The sequence below is a fragment of the Chlamydotis macqueenii genome, chromosome 2 (genome assembly GCF_036417535.1).
Source record: "Chlamydotis macqueenii isolate bChlMac1 chromosome 2, bChlMac1.mat, whole genome shotgun sequence".
Taxonomy (NCBI): domain Eukaryota; kingdom Metazoa; phylum Chordata; class Aves; order Otidiformes; family Otididae; genus Chlamydotis; species Chlamydotis macqueenii.
Window position 1 is genome coordinate 160,049,881 of NC_141557.1, and position 19,350 is coordinate 160,069,230.

Consider the following 19,350-nt stretch of genomic DNA (forward strand, 5'->3'; position numbering starts at 1 on the left):
TCAGATTCACATCAGTACCTTTCATCTTGTACTTCTGTTTTGATAACTTCACTGTATCCTTGCTTTGAGGGCTACATTAATTATGAACAAGAATAATCCAGTATTCATCATTGCAGATAGCAGAGAAATCCGAAACTAATCATGATACAGATTAATTAACTACAGGGGGACTTGGATTGCTTAATAGCCCCAGTTCATTTGTAATTTTCTTTTAATGTGGTCAAATTCTAGGTCATAGTCATAGGTCAATGAATGTACGATGTAGGACTGTCATATTGGAAATAACAACGCTAAGAAAACCATACAGGGTTACAGTGGATAACCAATTAAACATTACACCCTTTGTGACTGATTCATGTATCAGTCTTTCTCTGTTTTAATTAGATAAGGATATTGGTTAGAAACAGCAACGTGACTTACCGCTGTACATTCAGCAGTAGTAAAGCTTATTTTTTGCATTCAGAAGTCAAAAAGCATACTGGAAAAATTTGAAGGGGTGGAGAAAAGATGGACACTAGTGATTAGGAAAGAAATTTTAAAAGTATGAGCTGTTTAATCTCTTAAAAAATAAATTGAGATTAATAATCTTGAACTCCACAAGGAGAAATCTTTTCGTAGTAAAGAATCTGTTTAGACTGCAGGCAAACTGTAACATGATACAGTGGCAAAAAGCTAAGCTAAACAGTGAAACTGAAAATGAGATGCCTAACTTTCAACAGTGACTGTAGTAATTCCTGTGGCAGGAACTCATGGCGTCAGCCAGAAGTTACAAATTTAATACAGGGATCACTCTGATTCTGTGGCCTGGGCTACGCAAGCTAGACAAGATGATGATAGCCATCCCTTATGACCGTAAAGTTCATTAACGTAAATCTTTGAGCCTATGATCTTCTATAACTGTGAAGAAGCGATCCCTGAACTTTCAGGTTTTCAAGAATTTCCTTCTTTTAGTTAGTGCTATATAAACATAGTTTCCTATATTCTGTATGTGTGACTTCCTCTAAATGTGAGAACACCAGAGGCCACATAACCCTGAGCTTTAATACCACAAAAGTTCAGAAAATAAAATCCCCATAGAAGACCACAGATTGTGTTTCTGACGTTCTTTGTACTTTTTGAAGAAGTCTGTTCTGAACCCCAGACTAATAATAACCTCATGAAAGCCTGGAGCCATTCATACTGGGACTTATTTTTTGCATTTAAAATACAAGAACACTAGCCCGCCAAAAAAAAATTGTGGCTGTGAGGAAACTACGCCTCATACCTTCAGTTTCAGAGAAACTGCTCTGTACGGTTTCGCGTACTTCATGCTCCAGTCCCAGGGGAAACACATTTCTCTCAGTGAAGATGGACACAGAGCCAACACATACAGAGAGACTCATTGTCTGTTTGGATTAAACAGTTCGAAAATAAATCCTGGAGTCCCCGGTGGTGTTTCTCTGCCGTGCAGGCCTTTCCACGAAGAACCCTGCTGCTCCGGAGGTGAAAGCAATGCACAGTCTGCAATCAGCTCTTTGCTTACAGTTCACTGAAACTATGACCCGTCGTAAAGATAAAACTGTTATTTAGCGGCAGCCACATACCCCCGCTGAGTCACCTCGAGCAAACAGGCGGGAATGGCCCCGCTCAGCACAGCGCCAGGCCGCGACCTCACCCACCCGCCTGGGCCAACAGCTCCAGCGGGAAATCAGGCCGGGAGCTAAAAGTGAACTCCCCCTTGGGGCAGGGAGCGTCTTCCCCCGACGGGGCAGGGAGAGGAGGTGAGGGGAGAGCGGCTAAACGCAAGCCATGCGACAGCGAGGCGACCGGTACCTCAGCCCGCTAACGGGCGGTGAGGGGAATGGAGACGAGACGCCCCGCCCCCGCCCGGCCCCGCGAAGTCGCCGCGGGCAAGTGCTGGCGTTCTGATTGGTCTTCGCGCCTCAGAGCGACGGGAGAGGTGGCCAATCAAAGCGCGCGATACCTGACAGGGCAGGGAAGCGCTGCTGTGGGTGGGAGTGGGCTCTCCCCCCCCCCCCACTCCCGCCCCGTCCCAGTCCCGCCGCCAGAGCCGGGTCCGGCCCGCGGGGAGGGGCCGAGCGGCCCTGCGGAAAGCGGTCGCCTGTGCCCCGCTGTGCCATGGAGGACGTGCTGCCCTCGGGCCTGCTGGAGATCTGCCTGCTGGTCGGAGTGCCCAGGGAGCGGGCCAGGGCGGTCCTGCAGGTGAGGGGCGGGCGGGAGGGGGGGTCGGTACCGTGAGGGAGCGCGGGCGGGCGGTGTCAGCGCGGTTCGGTGCGGGGGCCTCGGCCGGGTCAGCTCCTCCCCGGCCGGGCCTCTCCCCCCCGTCGACGGGCTGTGGAGTTGCCTTGTTGGGGTGATCGTCGGATGGAGCAGGAATACTTCAAAGAAAACTTATTTTGACAGGAGTAGGGATAATTTGGTAGCAGCGTGAAGTAGCTGATGTGTTCCAGGGGCTGAGCTTAGATGAAGAGTGCAGCGTGGCTTTATGTAAGCAGGAACGGCAAAATGCTGGAACAGTGCTTGTCCTTCACTCGTGATAGCCTGCTTCCCATCTGCCGTTGGAGATAAAAGCCAAAGGCAGGGGAATAAAGCCTGGTAACTTGTATCCTTAGGACAGCACAAGATTTAAACCCCTACCTTGGGATTAACCTTAGCAAATTTGAATTTGAACTTGAACTTGGCACAGCCCGAGCGATTCAGAGAGGGCAGAAGTTGATGGGTTGGTTTCTGCTTTGCATGTGTGGTTTATAATTTGTTTATGACTACTGCCGCTTCGCATGTGAGTTAACAATTAAAGTCCCCTTCCTGATTTTGCTTTGTGAAGACACGCTGACGGTTTTGCGAGATTCCCCGCGAGCCGCCCCGCCGTGGGAGTAGCTGCGGTGCCGGCGCGTGCCGAAAAGCCAAGTTGCTCCCAGGGGTCTGGGCTGTCACGCTTGGACTTGAATCCGATTGCGCGCTGTAATAGCGTTAGATAAAGGAGCCTTTGTTCAGCTGGTTGCTGCTCGCTCGCTCAGGAGACGGCTTTTGCTGATGTCAGCTTCTTAAGTTGTATCAACTAAGCCGAGGTTTGAATTCCAGGATCTCATTCATGTATACATTCACACTGGGGAAATAGTTGTGCCCTAAATGTCACCACCACACTTTTGAAAGCAGAGTGTGTGTGTTATTTCACCATCCGCATGAGAAGTAAACCCAAAAGAAGAGGAATTTCTTTTTCCTTCCTATCTCCTCAGCTTGATCTTGTTACTTCCGAAAAACCTGTAGAGCGACAACTAAGAAATTGGTTACAAAAAGGAGAAGCCGTTCTGATTGTGGTACAGGTTTTGAGTTGTTTCTTTGCTCAGGGTGTAAAATGGAATGTCAGAAAGGAAAGTAGTCCCTGTGCTTGTCATTATTAACTCTAGTAACATCCCTGCAAGCTCTTACTCCACAGGGGTTTCAGTCACTGTCTTGGGGCAAATTATAGATTTACTCCATTTCCTTTTCCTTCTGCAGCACTATCTACATGGGGAAATGGTGGAATATGTTTTGGGTCTAATTTCAGTGAATATATAAAGAAGAGCTTACTGACAGAAAATAAGAACATATCAGTGGAAACAGTGGACCTCTGATGGTATTTACAGATGAAACAGCAGGGTAAAAATCTTGCTAGTGCTTCAGATCTTGGTCTTGAAAGTGTGTTTGTGCATTCTTAACTTTATTGCAATATGGAGTAATAAAGTCAATGAAGTCAGCAGGAACATGATATAATCCACTCCCAAAGTAAGGAAAGTCTTATATGACTGACCTCTTGTTGATGGGGACTCCAGGAAAAAAGATAGTTTTGCACTGAAGCTTGTGAAACAGAAGTTTGTCCATCAATTGTCCTTATTGTCAAGATAATTGTCACTCTAAGATTTCGATATGAAGAGATCAGAGGCTGCTATTTTCAGCTAGAGATTAGGTTTTTAGTGTTGGAAGTGTGTATTTTGTACGAATGAGATGTACAAAAGTGAAGATCATACAGCCGTCTTTGATAAGACTGCTTTCCCCTAAGTTATCTTCAGCTATGAGGCTGGGTTGTGGTATGGCAAATATGATGTGCAAGCCATCTGAAAGATGTCTCAGATCTTCCTGTCTGCTCCATCTGTATCTACCTACCGCAGTCAGCGGGACAGATCTTGTCTCTTACAGTGTCTGCCTCATGCTTTCTGGCCCTGCTAATGCAGACATAACCACCAAACCCATTTTTTCCCTTCTTCTATAATGCCCCCCAGGTGTGAAGTTGTGCGGAAGAAGGGAGGTGTGATCAAGGTGAGCGTTAGTCAGCAGCGTGCACTTGTGGCGGTGAAAAGTGTAATGGCCTGCATCATCACTCGCAGGCAAAGGGATGGGATTATTACTGTTAAAACTCAACACTCTTGAGCTCACATCCAGGATCCTGTCTGACGTTTGGGTGCCTGGATACCAGAAAACTGCTGTCAAACGGGAGCAAGACCAGAAGAAGCTTAAGCTCTGAAGGCTGGAGCACAAAGAGGGAAGAATCTCCTTCCTAAGGGGTTTCTGAAATTTCATGGGATGAGACCCAGAGCAACCTGGTCTAACTTCGAAGTTATCATTGCTCTGAGCAGAGGGTTGCACTAGAACCTCCAGAGCTCCTTTCCAACATAATTTTTCTAAGCCTTCATACTTTTTCCCACCCAATTATTCCTTAAAGAAGCGAGTTCTTTTGTGACATTCAAAATGAAATTAACTTCTTCAGTGACGGGAAGAGGAGAATGAGTTGAAGGAAACCCCGAATAGCTGAGATCACACTCCAGTCTGTGGTTTCAACACGCTGCTTCTTGTTTGTGTCTGAAATAGTGCAGTCATTGTAAAAAGTCTGTCTCTTGGCCGTGTCCTGTATGGCACTGTTGTTACGGGAACATAATCAGTAAATGGGGATGGAATAGGATCCCTGACTACTGATACCTCGCAGAATTACAGGAAAGAGAAGGCATTAGTGTTTGTAAGAAGCTGTGTGTGATGCAAGGACATCTGATAGTAAAAAGTGACAGAAGAGAAGCATTTCAAAATTAAGAACAGGAGAAGCAGAGAACATCAAATGTTCAAAGAACAGTAGAAACAAGTGAATATTGTTCTGTTGCTGCCTATTCACTATCCCTGAACTGAAAGGGTAAGAAAATATGACTTTGGCCGTAGACATTTATAGGAGCTGACTTGAATGCTGACGACCCAGTTGCTGGGTCAGTGACAGTGCTGACAGCGCTGTTCTGTAAGGGAAAAAAAAATGGTGTTTAATGCTTCTCTTGTAGTTCAAGACACCAAGGACTTGCCATTTTAGAAGCTGTTACACTGTGAGGATATTAAATCTCTGGCTGGCATCCAGCACTTTGTAGCACAGAGATGCCTTCAGTGTAAGCCGAGGATTGCCCCGTCAAAGAGACTTTGTACGAAAACCTCTGCAGGGCAAACCTGCCAAGTTAAGATTGCTGGTTTTTTAGTAGGTCTGTGTTTTTCTTGCATAACAGCCTCAGGGCTGAGCCTTAATTCTTAATTGCCTTCCGAAATGTTTAGCTGCGTCTTGTTTTGAGAGTGATTACGTTGGATTTATGTGTGTTTCCAGTTTCTTCCCTTGAAATGGGTGTCAGCTGCCAGCTAAGGAAAATGACACTTGCAGTTTTTAATGTGGCAGGATGTGGCACTCAGTACCCCAATTTTTTAACGCGCTTTTTAAAGTCATTGCTCTCTTCTGAGTATCCTAGTGAATACTTATCTAAACTTTTATGTTTTCTACTCTAACTTCCTTCTAGTTCAGACTCTGTGTGTTCATTAAAAGAGCTTTTTTCACTTATTATCTTAATGGAATACTTTATTTCAAGTATCCTGTTATGGAATACAGAGCTTAAGATGCAGTAACTAATATATCAGGAAGGTAAGTATTCCTTCTCAGTTAGAATCATAGAATGGTTTGGGTTGGAAGGGACCTTTAAAGGCCATCCAGTCCAACCCCCTGCAATCTGCAGGGACTTCTCCAACCAGATCAGGTTGCTCAGAGCCTCAGCCAACCTGGCCTTGAATGTTTCCAGGAATGGGGCATCCGCCACCTTTCTGGGCAACCTGGGCCAGTGTTCCTCCACCCTCAGGGTAAAAAAATGTTTCTTAATATCTGATCTGAATCTACCTCCCTCTATTTTAAAACCATTACCCCTGGTTCTATCACATCAGACCCTGCTAAACAGTCTCTCCCCATCTTTCCTGTAGCCCCCTTGAGGTACTGGAAGGCCGCTATAAGGTCTCCCCGGAGCCTCCTCTTCTCCAGGCTGAACAGCCCCAACTCTCTCAGCCTGTCCTCATACGAGAGGTGCTTTAGCACTCTGATCATCTTTGTGGCCTCCTCTGGACCCTCTCCAACTGGTCCATGTCCTTCTTATGTTGGGGGCTCCAGAACTGGATGCACCCCACTCCAAGTGGGGTCTCACCCGGGCAGAGCAGAGGGGCAGAATCCCCTCCCTCGACCTGCTGGCCACGCTCCTCTTGATGCAGCCCAGGATGTGGTTGGCTTTCTGAGCTGCAAGTGACGTTGCTGGCTCATGTTGAGCTTCTCATCCACCATCACTCCCAAGTCCTTCTCCTCAGGGCTGCTCTCAGTCCATTCTCCACCCACCCTGGATTTGTTCTTGGGATAGTTGCATAGTTTTCCTATGATGCTCAAATGTGAAGAAGACTGCTGGTGGATTCCTCTACTAAGACAAATAAGCTGAGACTGAGGTTTGTGCGTTGTAGCTATTTTAAAAAGTAGGGAAATGATGAGAGAGGCCAGCACTGGTTCTCAAGGAATGTATTAAATAAAAATAATCCTGTTGCATCATGTGTGAAGGCAAAGGCAGCATGTATGCTTCATCTGTCTTTGAATCAGTTAGCAAAATTTGAAAACGAAACGGCTTTTTTTTAGCCACAGTGAGCGGCTCGCCTTTCCTGTTTCCAAATATCCGTTGACTGAACAATGCTTTTACTCGCTCTTTTGACCTTGCAGGAAGAATTAAAATTGCAGTGAAGTAATTGAAAATACAGCTACTTGTCTCTACTGTATGATCAAAAAGTGCTCCTAAGGACAAGGAAATCTCTTGTGATTCTTTCCTCCACAGGTTTTTCATAGTAAGGCAGCAAGGGCTTTCAGTGCAGTAGTACTTTACAAAGCTGCCTACTAAAAAATGTTGTAATTTCCTACATGCTCTTGGGATGCCTGTTCCACTTAATCATCAGCATACAGAGAATTTTGCATGGCTTCATGTTGTACACCGTCTTAAAATTGTGTGTTTATTGTTAACCGCGACTGTCAGTTTTAATTGTGCTTTCTTAATTGCTTTCTAAAGTTAAAAATTTCCTTGTGAAAGCTTGTGTGGTTTTGTTGTTGTTTTGTTTTTTTTTTTTTTCTTTCTTTCTGTAGCGGTTATTCTGAGTTAAAATGTAGCTTTTCCTAAAGTTGAACAAAGACTTATCGGGAGAGTTCAGATGTCTTCCTCTGTTTTCGTGCATTTGTTGCCTGGTTTCTCTTACTACAAGTGTTTAAGTACAGCTTATGCTTAATCCTAATGCTTCAAAGGAGGAAATATTGTATTTGATATTTGTTAGCTTTCTTATGCCAAAGGCATAATACTGATATGGTGCATTTTGAATGATGAATGTGCTTATGCACTAACATAAGCAAGAAATTAGAAGGAAGAGTTAATTATTTGGGAAGATGAAAAAAAGTATTCTAAACCCATAATTTTAAGGGTATAAAGAAAACAGGGCTAAAATGGTTTAAAAAACCTATCAGGATGAGTGTCAACTTAGTGTTTGTTTTTTGATTTGTTTCTTTTTTATAAAGGGTACTCAAAGAAGACCCAAAAGTCTTCCTCCCCTTGATCCAGAAGTTCTTTCTGTGTTTGTGCCTCCATTTATCAGCAGAGATGATATTCAGGTGACCAATACAAGTAGTAATAACTTGAATAAAAGTAAACGCCGGTCTTTCCGAAAGAAGAAAGAGAGACCAAAGACTGAAAATGTCAAGACTCTCAATGGGGAGCAGAAAGCACCTGACACTGAAGATATTGCAGTTCCAAAGGACATTGATCTTGTTGGTTTGCCACAGCTATGCTTCCCAGGTACGGCAGAGCTCACACTTCTCCGTGAGAACTGGTTTAATATGTATTTGTTGACACATAGTGCAGCCTTTTTTTTTTTTTTTTTTTTTAACAATCATCTTCTATCTCTTTGTATTTCACAGTATAAGATCTCTGTTTGTGAGCAGGTCAGTGATGAAAGCAGCTGTTACCTGAATGGCGTGCCCTTACTCTGTATGGCTGTGTTGTGTAAAACAGTAGTAGCTGTAACACCTGCAAGAGAGAGAAGCCAAAAGTCGCTTGAGCCCGTATTGGTAAATCTTGGTTTGAGTGAAGTGCACGCACGTGGACACTTTTAATTTTTTTTTCCTCCAAAATGACTGAGTACTCTTTCACTTTTCCTTTGGTATTAAGATACACCTGAAGGAGTGTCTGTTTCCTCCATGTTTAATTGCAGAAATTTTAATATGCATGTCACTATTGCAGACCTTATAAATATCTTGAAAGGAAAAAAAAAAAGTGAAGAAACCCCATCTATTGAATTCTGACACTTAAAATGCAGAATAATTATATAATATTTTTACTTTTTCAGTAAGGTGCAGCTGACAGCCTTTGTAACAACCCTTAGATGAAATAAATGGATTGTACGTGTGTGTTTTAATCCCTCAAAATGAGACATTTCTCTTGAAATTACATGCAAACGTGCAGTATTTGTCATGAATTGCCTTTCAGGCAGCTGTTGTTAAATATACAGTTAAAAAAAAAAAGGTTTCTGCCTTCATTGCAGGAGGACTTTATATAACCTCTGAATCAAAAGAGGACCACATTCATTTCCTGGTCTTCACAGATGTCTGTGGTAACAGAACGTACGGTGTTGTTGCACAGTACTACCAGCCTATGCAGGTATGTTATTTAACTCATACTTTTATTAAAACGTATTAAAAGATATAAAATAAACCAAAACACTTTGAGAATCATGTCAGGTCTAATTTATGAAATCAATTAACAGATATGTTTTTGTATTAGTAGGAATGCAGAACAAATCATACTTTATATTACCGTTGTAAATTAAGAACGTTGAAACGTCATTGCATTAGGAAAAACTGTCATGGATTTCAATTAGGAGTTTTGAACATTTAGGAGCAAACTTTGTCCCTCAGACATCTTTTTTGGTGAAAATGCTGTTCTTTCTAAATATCTTTTGCACTGAAATTCATTTCAATACGTATGTCTAAGTCTTGTAAGCTGACATTTTTCTGAAGAGCTTAAGGGAGATAGGCATCCAAATCCCCTTGAATTTTAGAGGGAGTTGGGTATCATATCTCTAGAGTTCTCAAGAAAATATCAGCCGTAAATTCATGATTAACATAAACACATTAATCTGTAGTTTTCTTGCAGGATGGCTGTGTTTTCTCTAATGGCCAGGCCCACTGGGAATCCGCACAGCCTGGGAAGATGCCTGTCTGCTTTGTACCGTTCGCTGTTTGTGTTATATCCAGATATCCGTATTTTAATGCCCTCAAGGATTGTCTCTCTTGGTAAGACTTGTTATCCTGTGTGTTTCTCCTGGAAATAATCTCCTGGTGCAGGTTTTGATACATGAATTTGCATGATGTAGTCAGGATAGCTGCACAGTGCTAAAACAGGCTTTAGTTCTAAGTTACGGTAGTGTGGGATGTGTGGGAGAGGACAAGAAGAAATGTAATGTGAACGTTACCCAGACAGTAAATTCGAGTTCTAAGTATAAAGGAAATTAGTTATGATGTTGTCTTCGTTTTCTTTGAGGTTTTTGGTAAGTCTAGAAAATGCTAATTTGCAGGGAACAGATTTCTCAAAGATTTTGGATTTTTTTTTTTTCGGAAGAAGGTTAACTGTAATTTTGCCACGCTGGTGAAAATCACTTTGAAAGCACAAAAATCTCTTTATAATGCATCAAATAAATGACTGTATGTATTAGTAAGCAGTTAATGACAATTTATTTTTTAACTAAATATTCTAAGTCACTTCAGGGAGTACAGTGGTTATTGGCTGTCATAGGAGAGAAAACCTTAGGATACAGAATATTTCACTGGTTAGAAACACTCAAATACTCTGCAGTGTAGATGAGTTAAAAGGTAAGCGAACATGAATCTGTTTTGTTATTTAGTAATTTAACTTCTTTGGAGGTTGTGTTTTGCTTTATTGTTAAATTATTAAGATCTATGTGCTTCTGTTCTGAAGTGGATTAAAAACTCCTTGCCTCAGGGAGGCTGTCTCTGTACACTGGACGTTACTGGGTAATCCTCACTTGCAGGCCTGTAGTCCAAATGTAGAAGAGGTTTTTTTGTTTGCTTCTTTTTTTTACTGAATTCCAGTCAAGCTTTCTAGAGTCAAATTTGAAGGCAGGTATTCTACTTTTTGCAGGTATTTACTTCTTATACATAAGTTGAAAGGTGTTAGGATTTTAGGTCAGAGCTGGAAGCTCCCAGTTTGTTCTGCTGGTGGTCGGTATGCTGAGCAGAGGAGCAAGCAAGGGCGTGCTGCCTGGGTACCAGCTAAGGTGCATCACTAGCCCCTCACCTGACTCCGTACCAGGATAAGAGTTGAGCACTTATTTCCACACCCCGTGCACCTCTTCTTCCCCATGCTGTGGGCTTGGGTCTGGTTGGAGCACTGACTGTCTTTCCCTGGTTTGGATGAAGAAAGAGCCCTGGAAAAGCAAAGCAGTGCCTTCCTCTTGGGCAGTTGAAATGTGGCCTCCAAAAAAGCTGTGATATTGGAAGTGTGTCGTTCTGGCAGCCCTTAAGTATGAGCGAACGCACCACTGACGCTGTTCGTGCTACCTCTGCTCTGTCATTTTCAGAGCATTAGTAGAGCGTTTTAATGTGGACAGGGACTTCAGCATGATGGAAACTGGGTATTCACAGGTTAGTGCCACACCAAGATAATCAGTAAAATAAAAAGGAAATGTTTGTTTCCCTTTCTCCTTTCCTGCTCAGATCATTTTTTCCAGTCCTTATGTTTAAGTCCATTACACCAGCTGTCAGTATTGCAGGAGCTGATTCATTGCTGCCTTTTTAGTCTCAAATCTCAAGTAAATTCTAATCTGCATACGTAACTTTTAACAGCTATGTACCTGAGCTGTGGTGTTTTACTGTTTATGTCCAGTCTTTGTAATAGGATTCCTGCTTTTTTTATGCTGTGAACTCAGCCTGTATGAGGGCTCGCTACGCACGAGCTTTCCACTGGGTGGGAAATAGTATAGATTCAGCTTTACAGTTACAGGTTCATCAGTGTTTTATGTAGAATATTCATAACAAGTAGTCTCTTCTCTGAAGTGAGACATCTCTGAGCTGGGAGAAACAGTCAATTTGCAAAGGGATTTTTAAATAGCCCACTAAGGGAGAAGTGGGAAAATATTCAGGAAAACCATGGAAAATTTCAGAGGTTACAAAAATGTTTCTAGTTCCCTTGTATTTGTTTAAAGCAGACAGGAACCAGGTGGAGTTAACTCTCTAGAGATGCAAGCTTCTGCCTCTGGGTGGGTATTTTAAACATTGTAATTAAACATTTCTGCCTTTATCATATGTAGTAGGTTTCTGCACCGGTTTAAAGCATTAACGTCCAAGATCACTACTATGGATGGCTTTACCTGTTAAGATGAGTCTGTGCTGGTTTCTAAGGGGAGTTCAGATTTATCGCTAACCTACTGTCTAAGCCTTAAGTGGTATGTAAATATGTGAATAATTACGTGGGAGTTGTCAACAGGACAATAGCCTTCCACATTAGTGCTGTGCATTGTCCTGGTCAGTTAATGGGGGAATTGGTCATCCAGTTGCACAGCTCTTCTCTCTCCTTTTTGCAGCTGTATCTGTGTGTAAGATGCAAGTGTGTGTAACTGGCAGGAGAAGGGGGAATGCGAGTGACAAAGCTGCATTTGGTGCTGATGTTTCCCACTGTATTAGAAACTCAGCTGATCAAGTCTCATATTTTTTCTGGAATATTTTTTTAATCTCATAATCACCACATATTTTCTTTGATACTCTGATAAATAATTTCAAAGTATCTACCCCTCTCTCTCTCTCCATTTTTTTTTTTTTTTTTTGAAGAGGTATTGTATTGTGCCAGAGCATACTTGAGTGGGAGGAAAAGAAGGGACGGAGAGGTGCCGTTTTTCCTCATTTTGTTTGTGTTACTGAAATTTTTCCATATGGCGTGAAACAGCTACTGGGATATATGGCTGTTCTGAATGGAATATAAACAATTACAGTAAAGACCTCAATGGTTTATTTTGAGCATAGTGCCCTGTACAGCTGGGGAATTTTCATCTTTTTTTGTAACATTACAAAGCATTGACGTTGTTTTCCTGTAAACCAAAAAGGGAGTTATTGTCATGTTGGATGCCTTAGCTGTAATCAGGTGACCAGTGGGTTGAAAAAATCTAATTAAATGTTTTACTTGACTGAGTGTACTCAAGTTCTAGTGCCTCGTATACTTAACAAATAAGAACTCATTCAACAGCGCACTGGTATCCTTGGTATGCTTCAGTGGTGTTTTGCAGGATGCTTCAACTGATTAATCACTCTGCGAGTCTGGGGATTCGAAAACACTTGCTGGTGGACCTCAAACCACCTATTTCTAGTGTGTAGCACTTTACTCGTGAGAACTAGTGGAAAAATGCTATTTGTTATTGCTAATGAAGGCCTGGGTTGAAGTCCATTCAGAGTTCTTTCACCCCAAAAGATTTCAGTTTCCTCCATAATTCTGCTGTGCATAGCTTATTTTCTCCAGCACCTGCAGTGCACAGGATTGTTTATAGGTGAGGTGGTGCTTGTTTTCATTCCGAACAGTCCTCAAAGGTATTTTATTGTCAAAAGCATTCCCAGGTAAAACTTGAGTTCCTAAACTTTTTCAAATGGCAGAGTATAGTAGAAATCACAACTGAAAACTGAGATCAAACTGAGATACAAAGGCAATGTGAAACTATAAATCCATGTGGGTACATTGGACTGCAAGGAGAACTTGCAAACTTTCATCGTAGTAACGAAGGTCTTCATGTTCTGTGTAATTAATTTTATAACTAATTCACATAATATTAGCGTACAGTGCTTCCGAATCTGGAACAATTTGAATGGAGTGTGTCTGCCTCTCTCCAAAGCAAGCAGAACGCTGTGGCTGTTGGATTATTCTCCGTCATTGTTTGAAAAGGTTCCGTTTTAAATTGAGAGGCTTTGCCACTGTGCACAGTAGTTTTACCTCAATCTGTTATACTACATGAAAAGTGAAATATTCCTGGCAGTGATCTCCTTCTGGATGAATTCCTGTCTTGGCTGAATGAAGAGGCTCCATTCAAACAGTAAATCTTCCACCCTGTGTGTGGGTCCTTTCAGCTGCCTGGAGAAAAGGTGGAAGTGTGCAAATAGCTCACAGCACTGAGGCAGCACAAAGGACTTATTCTTAGATGCTCTTGCTTTCTGAAACATCTGTCTGTGGTCAGTTAATAGAGGTAATGGAAAGTTCATAAACTCCTTAGCTTGCCACTTTAACGTTTCAGAAATTACTTCATTTATTTCAGCAGACGTCTGCATTGCAGAGCTGTCAGCTGCTATTACGTTGCATTAATGGGCACAGGGTAGTGATTAGGGAGCTCTTGCCATCCTTCCTGTACATCTGCTACTTTTTCAGCGTCGAAGTCAGGTTGTTTGTATTGTAACATTTACTGCATGTGTTGATATGTGCTTTTTGTCTTCCCCCCCCCCCCCCCAAAAAAAAAGGCAGATCTACCTGTGCTGTTAGGCCACATCTAAGGCATTACTAAGTGTGACAGCATATTTGTTTAAATTGATGGCTCTACTGTCTGTTTTTCTTTGATAATTCTTAAATTCCCCTCCCCTAACCTCCTCTGTGCACCTGAATGTGAACTTAGTAAACTAAATGTCTCATTAATCCAATTAAAACTCAGTAATATATGACAGAATACTTTTATTCAGATCTAAATGCTATATTGTAGAATCATAGGCTGGTTTGGGTTGGAAGGACCTTAAAGATCATCTAGTTCCAGCCCCCCTGTCCCTGGCAGGGCCACCTTCCTGGTCACTCAAAGTCTCATCCAACTGGACCTTGAATGTTTCCAGGGATGGAGCATCCACAGCTTCTCTGGGCAACCTGTTCCAGTGTTCCACCACCCTCAGGGTAAAAAATTTCTTCCTTATATCTGGTCTAAATCAACCCTCTGCCAGTTTAAAGCCATTAGCCTTTGTCCTGTCACTACAGGCCCTTGTCAAAAGTCCCTCCCCATCTTTTCTATCAGCCCCCTTTAGGTACTGGAAGGCCTCTCTAAGGTCTCTCCAGAGCCTCCTCTTCTCCAGGCTGAACAGCCCCAGCTCTCTCAGCCTGGCCTCATAGGAGAGGTGCTTTAGCCCTCTGATCACCTTTGTGGCCTCCTCTGGACCCTCTCCAACTGCTCCAGATCTGGACGCAGTGCTGCAGGTGGGGTCTCACCAGAGCAGAGTAGAGGGGCAGAATCACCTCCCTTGACCTGCTGGCCACGCTCCTCTTCTTTTGATGCATCCCAGGATGCATTTGACTTTCTGGGCTGCAAGCACACGTTGCCGGCTCATGTTGAGCTTCTTATCCACCATCACTCCCCAGTCCTTCTCCTCAGGGTAGCTGTCAACCCATTCTCCACTCAGCCTGTATTTGTGCCTGGGATTGCCCTGACCCACATGCTGGGCCTTGCACTTGGCCTGGTTGAACTTCATGAGGTACGGGCCCACCTCTCCAGCCTGTCCAGGTCCCTCTGGATGGCATCCTTCCCTGCAGCGTGTCGACGGCACCACACAGCTTGGTGTCGTCGGTGAACTTGCTGAGGGTGCACTCTACCCCACTGTCGATGGCGCCAACAAAGATGCTAAAAATATGATGTCCTGGATTCTAATATATCTCTTGGTCTAGAAAGCAACTGAATAGGTCATGAACTTCCTGAAGAGTCAAGATTCATCTGCGAGGAAACCAGTAAAGCTGCAAACTGAAATAAAACCTCAAGGGAGAATATTAACCATATTAAGATCCTAGCTTCTGTATATATAGATCTGCAGGCTTGTATTTCTGGTTTTGTCAAGGTTTGGGGTCTTTTTTGTTTTTTTTTTTTCTGTAAACATGCATGTGAATCATATATTCAGAAAAGTGCCCTTGTTGCAGTTCAGACATGCTGTTGGAATTAACGATTTGCGTTAATAGCGTGTATGTTTAAATGTCCTGGCATGTAATACAGACTGCGTGACCTTTGCGGCTTTGACCCAGCTTAGGGTAATGCAGTTCTAAAATAGAAACGTTTGGCAGGTTTGCAGAACTGCGTTTGTTCTTTGGATGGGTAGGAACAACAGCAAAGAGGCAAATTCATGCAGGCTCTTACACTAAATACAGCTCTTGCTTCGCATTCCTCTGCAGTTAAGCCCATGTCTACAACTTCTCTTTTCCTCCGATGCTGTTTTCCATCTCAGAGCTGCTGTCTGATGCTTGGGATGGGAGAAAGACCTTGGCACTGCGTTGCAGCTGTGGCTGTTTTGCTCCTCAGGCGGTCTCTGTGAGACGCTTCCTTTAGCTGTGTCTCACCTCTAGGTTTTCTCTGCCATCGTGAGACCCAGTGTGCCACCTGCATCCTCTGATATATGTGATGCAGTAGTATGTTATGCATGGAAGTAAAAAAACCAGCTTCTGACACAGCAGCATCATTAAAATTAAATGGAGCCACTAAAGTATCCAATAAATTAGAAATTAATTAACTGGAATAATAGCTTCATTGCTCCTGATTTTTTTTTTTTTAATTCTAGGTTATGAGCAAAAAGGGTTTTTTTTTTCTGTGTGATGTTACTCTTTGTAAGTAATTTTCTGTAATTTAATTTCAGCTTACTAGTGCAACTGCGGCCTTTCAAGGATTTAGACGTTGAGGAGCACATAAAAGAATTTGCGGCAAAATTATTTTTAATACCCAGCCCGCCACCAGGACCACTCCACTTGGTAATTACTGATGCTGAATTTCATAATTACTTTAACATTATGTGTTATGAAGCACTAAGATGTTGTTTTCTGTAAACTGGGGGACATTCTTCACTGTCAGGGATTGTACTTGGTGACATAAAACTGATTTTGATACCTGTTCTTTGAAAATAAAGTGATATTAAGTGAAACAACAGTGTAACCAGGGTGCAAGCTTGAGCACTGGCATACCGGTTGGTCATGCTGTTTGATTTGTAATATTCTTCTGGGGAGGATTTGGCTCATGCCAACTATTTACAGCCTGAGATGATGCCTGGCTGGGTCTGGGGACGGCATAGTCTCGCTTTTGGTTTCTAGAGGGGCAGCCCACATAATCTCTGCTACAAGTGGTTGGAAGCTTCCCTTTCACCTGAACAGAATGCCGGTGTCATCTCATTGACTACACATGTATAAACACCAGTAAATCATGTAACTATCGTTCCACAGAAGTGTGGGAGTTCTCTCTCTTGTGTTTGATCTCAAGACGTGCAGCTGTGATGCTCGTGGCTATCGTCTTGATTTTGTGACGGGTGGACATGCAGCGGTGTGACTGAGAAGTAGTGCAGTCCTTGTGAAAGGAAAGAGGCCAAGGAAATCAGTTACTGGAACAATATGTAGAGCTCTAGAGTTGTTCTTTTCTTGTGTCTGGATGACTCTGGGGAAGCAGAACGGTGTGTAGTGGATGAAATGCTCCGGTGAGTGGGTTAACTGTTCTAGATTGGCTGCTGTCTGGATAAGACCTAGCTGAGAGGAGAAACTCGCACAAACGTTTGTATTCATTGTAGAAGCTGAGATGTGTGGTCTGTATTTTCCTCTGTATAACCCTTCCCAAGCCAGGCTGGATGTTAGCTGAGTCAGTGATTTCAGCACACTCTCTCTTTTGTCTGCTGAAATGGCTTCTACGGAAGAAGTGCTTCAGCCATGGATTTCTCCTTAGATGCTTTCCTTGACCCTGGGATGAGGGGTTGAGAGCGGAGGAAAAAATAGCATCGCTGGAAAACTATCTGAATGATTGGCTAAACCAGCTGCTGAGTGCTGAAATATGCAGCACGTGCAGGATCTGGCCCCCGGAGATATGAGCTGGAGTATTTGAAACACTGAAAGAGCTTGTTTGTTTTGGCTTGTTCTATCTTCTCAATGTGAGCACCTATGCTCAGTTATTTTGTTCAGATTTTTTGTATTTCCTGTGTGAATTTTATCAATACTTTGATTTCCCAGTTGTATCTAGAGATATAAATTCCATCATTTTATTATGCTTATAATAAAGTGACTTTAGTTCTGTTAAAACTTTAAAATACATATATATTATTTTATTGGCTAAGCAGCCTATGAGGAGGAAAGGAGACTAAGTCCACATTAATCTTCTGCTAGTTATTATATATTTTAATATTTCCCTCTCTTTTTATTTCAGTTTTCTGCAGTACACAAATATCTATCTTCATCCTCTCAACTAATATTAATGTTTTGTAGTTGGAATTAAAATCCAGAATTAAATGTGTTCTGGGAACATTTTCATTAAGAAGTAAATGGAAACCATCTGTCCTTACAGGTATTTAATATGAAACCACTTCAAATAATAATTCCTTCGCGAGAGGATCCGGATAGTCCAATTATTGACTTGGATCTTCATCTTCCATTGCTGTGTTTCAAGCCGGAGCAGGTGCTGCAGGTAAAACTAACCAATACTTGAAAATGTATTAGGGATTGACAGTACTGATAATTTGTAGTTTTAAAAAAATTAAGATGTTTTAGTTACCCAAAACCCACTATAAACCCAGGAATTCGGAACAGTGTTAGTTCTGTGTATTGGAAATATGGCACAATAAAATACACTTTCTAGTAAGGTGTTTTGTTATTTATAGACCAGAATAGATTAAGAGATACTGGATTTATTTCACCTGTGATTTAGCAATGGGTGCTAAATTTCGTAAGTATGTATTTTAAAATATAAATGCCCGAGGCGACGGGTCTTCTTAGTAATTCCAGCTAAATCCAAGCCTCATTGACGTTGGTGGCAACACTCTCATTGACTTCCACTGTCACTTAAATTTTCTTTCCTTTTCTGTTTTCTTTTCTTAGTTTTGTAAGAATCTTAAGTGGACGTTATTTCAATTAATAAATATGTAAGGTAGCTGTTAAAAACCAGAACTTGTGAGGCTGAGTTTCACAGGCAGATGAAATATTTGTGTGTATCTGCTATGTTGTAGCTCTTACTCTTTGTAAACATTTAGAATTTTGGGGTTTTTTTCCAGATTATGACCTGTATTTTGACTGAGCAGAGAATAGTTTTCTTCTCTTCTGATTGGGCTCTGCTGACACTCGTTGCTGAATGCTTTATGTTGTACCTTCATCCTCTTCAGTGGCAACATACTTTTGTGCCTCTTCTGTCTCGTCAAATGCTGGATTTTGTCATGGCCCCAACATCTTTTCTTATGGGATGTCACATTGATCATTTTGAAGAAGTTAGCACGGTATGTTTTAGACTATTACTGCTCTTGCTGTTCACCTTTAGTGCATTTGTCCGCTTACTTATGTCAGACGCATCTAGAAACTTGCTTTTGTTATTCAGATGTGTGAGAAGTGAAGAAATTAAAAGTAATGGAACCATACTGACGTGACCACTGCCTTATTGGAAAAAAACTTATTGCTGTATCCCTTACATTTATTTTCTTTGCAGGATAATATAATGATTTTTGTGAATTCAAGTTTCATTTGGGGAAAAAATTCTACTTACATGTTGTTTGTATAGTATAAATAGTTTCCCTCCAGATCAGTAAGGTCATTTTTCGCTCAGAGTTGTGTGGGATGAATTAGGTGCCTTTTCTAGGCATCTGGGTTAAAAATTTAGCATGCACTTGAAAATACTCTAATGATACTGCTGTTCCCCATCCCATAGTGGAGTTAAGTATTTAATAAAATAAGAAAGAAAAAGCAATGTAAAGAATATAATCTCACAATTTTTATGAGGGGTTTTTTTTCTGCTTTTTTTCAGAATCTTATTTCACTAAGTCCTTTTCAGTGGGTGACATTGATCTTGGTTGCCCAAAAAGATTTAAGAAAAACTCAGCTTCATAGTGGAGGGCTGATGTGAATATACTTTTTTGAGGGTGTCACATAGGGTTTCTGTGAGTGTTCGAAGCAGAACACAGAAAGATTGTGTACATTTCTGTTAGATGAATCCATCTGATTATAAGCCAAAGTGAAACTGGTCCGTCTAGGCAAGAACAAAATGAACAGAGAATGA

At 42.0% G+C, this 19,350-nt stretch overlaps 1 protein-coding gene across 3 annotated transcripts in view; it reads left to right on the plus strand.

Moving 5' to 3' along the window:
• The first annotated feature begins 2,097 nt into the window (after positions 1-2,097).
• The window catches only part of DENND3 (DENN domain containing 3), a 40,381-nt gene continuing 23,128 nt past the window's right edge, over positions 2,098-19,350 (plus strand). The window contains exons 1-7 of one of the 3 annotated variants that reach the window (XM_086741321.1): positions 2,098-2,202; positions 7,856-8,132; positions 8,878-8,993; positions 9,489-9,628; positions 15,977-16,088; positions 17,656-17,775; positions 18,359-18,577. In XM_086741321.1, coding sequence (XP_086597447.1) covers positions 2,119-2,202; positions 7,856-8,132; positions 8,878-8,993; positions 9,489-9,628; positions 15,977-16,088; positions 17,656-17,775; positions 18,359-18,577 — 1,068 coding nt within the window. In that variant the 5' untranslated portion in view covers positions 2,098-2,118. Of the gene's footprint in view, positions 2,203-7,855; positions 8,133-8,877; positions 8,994-9,477; positions 9,629-15,976; positions 16,089-17,655; positions 17,776-18,358; positions 18,578-19,350 lie in introns of those variants that run through there. The other 2 variants (XM_086741323.1, XM_086741322.1) reach the window with 2 other exon arrangements.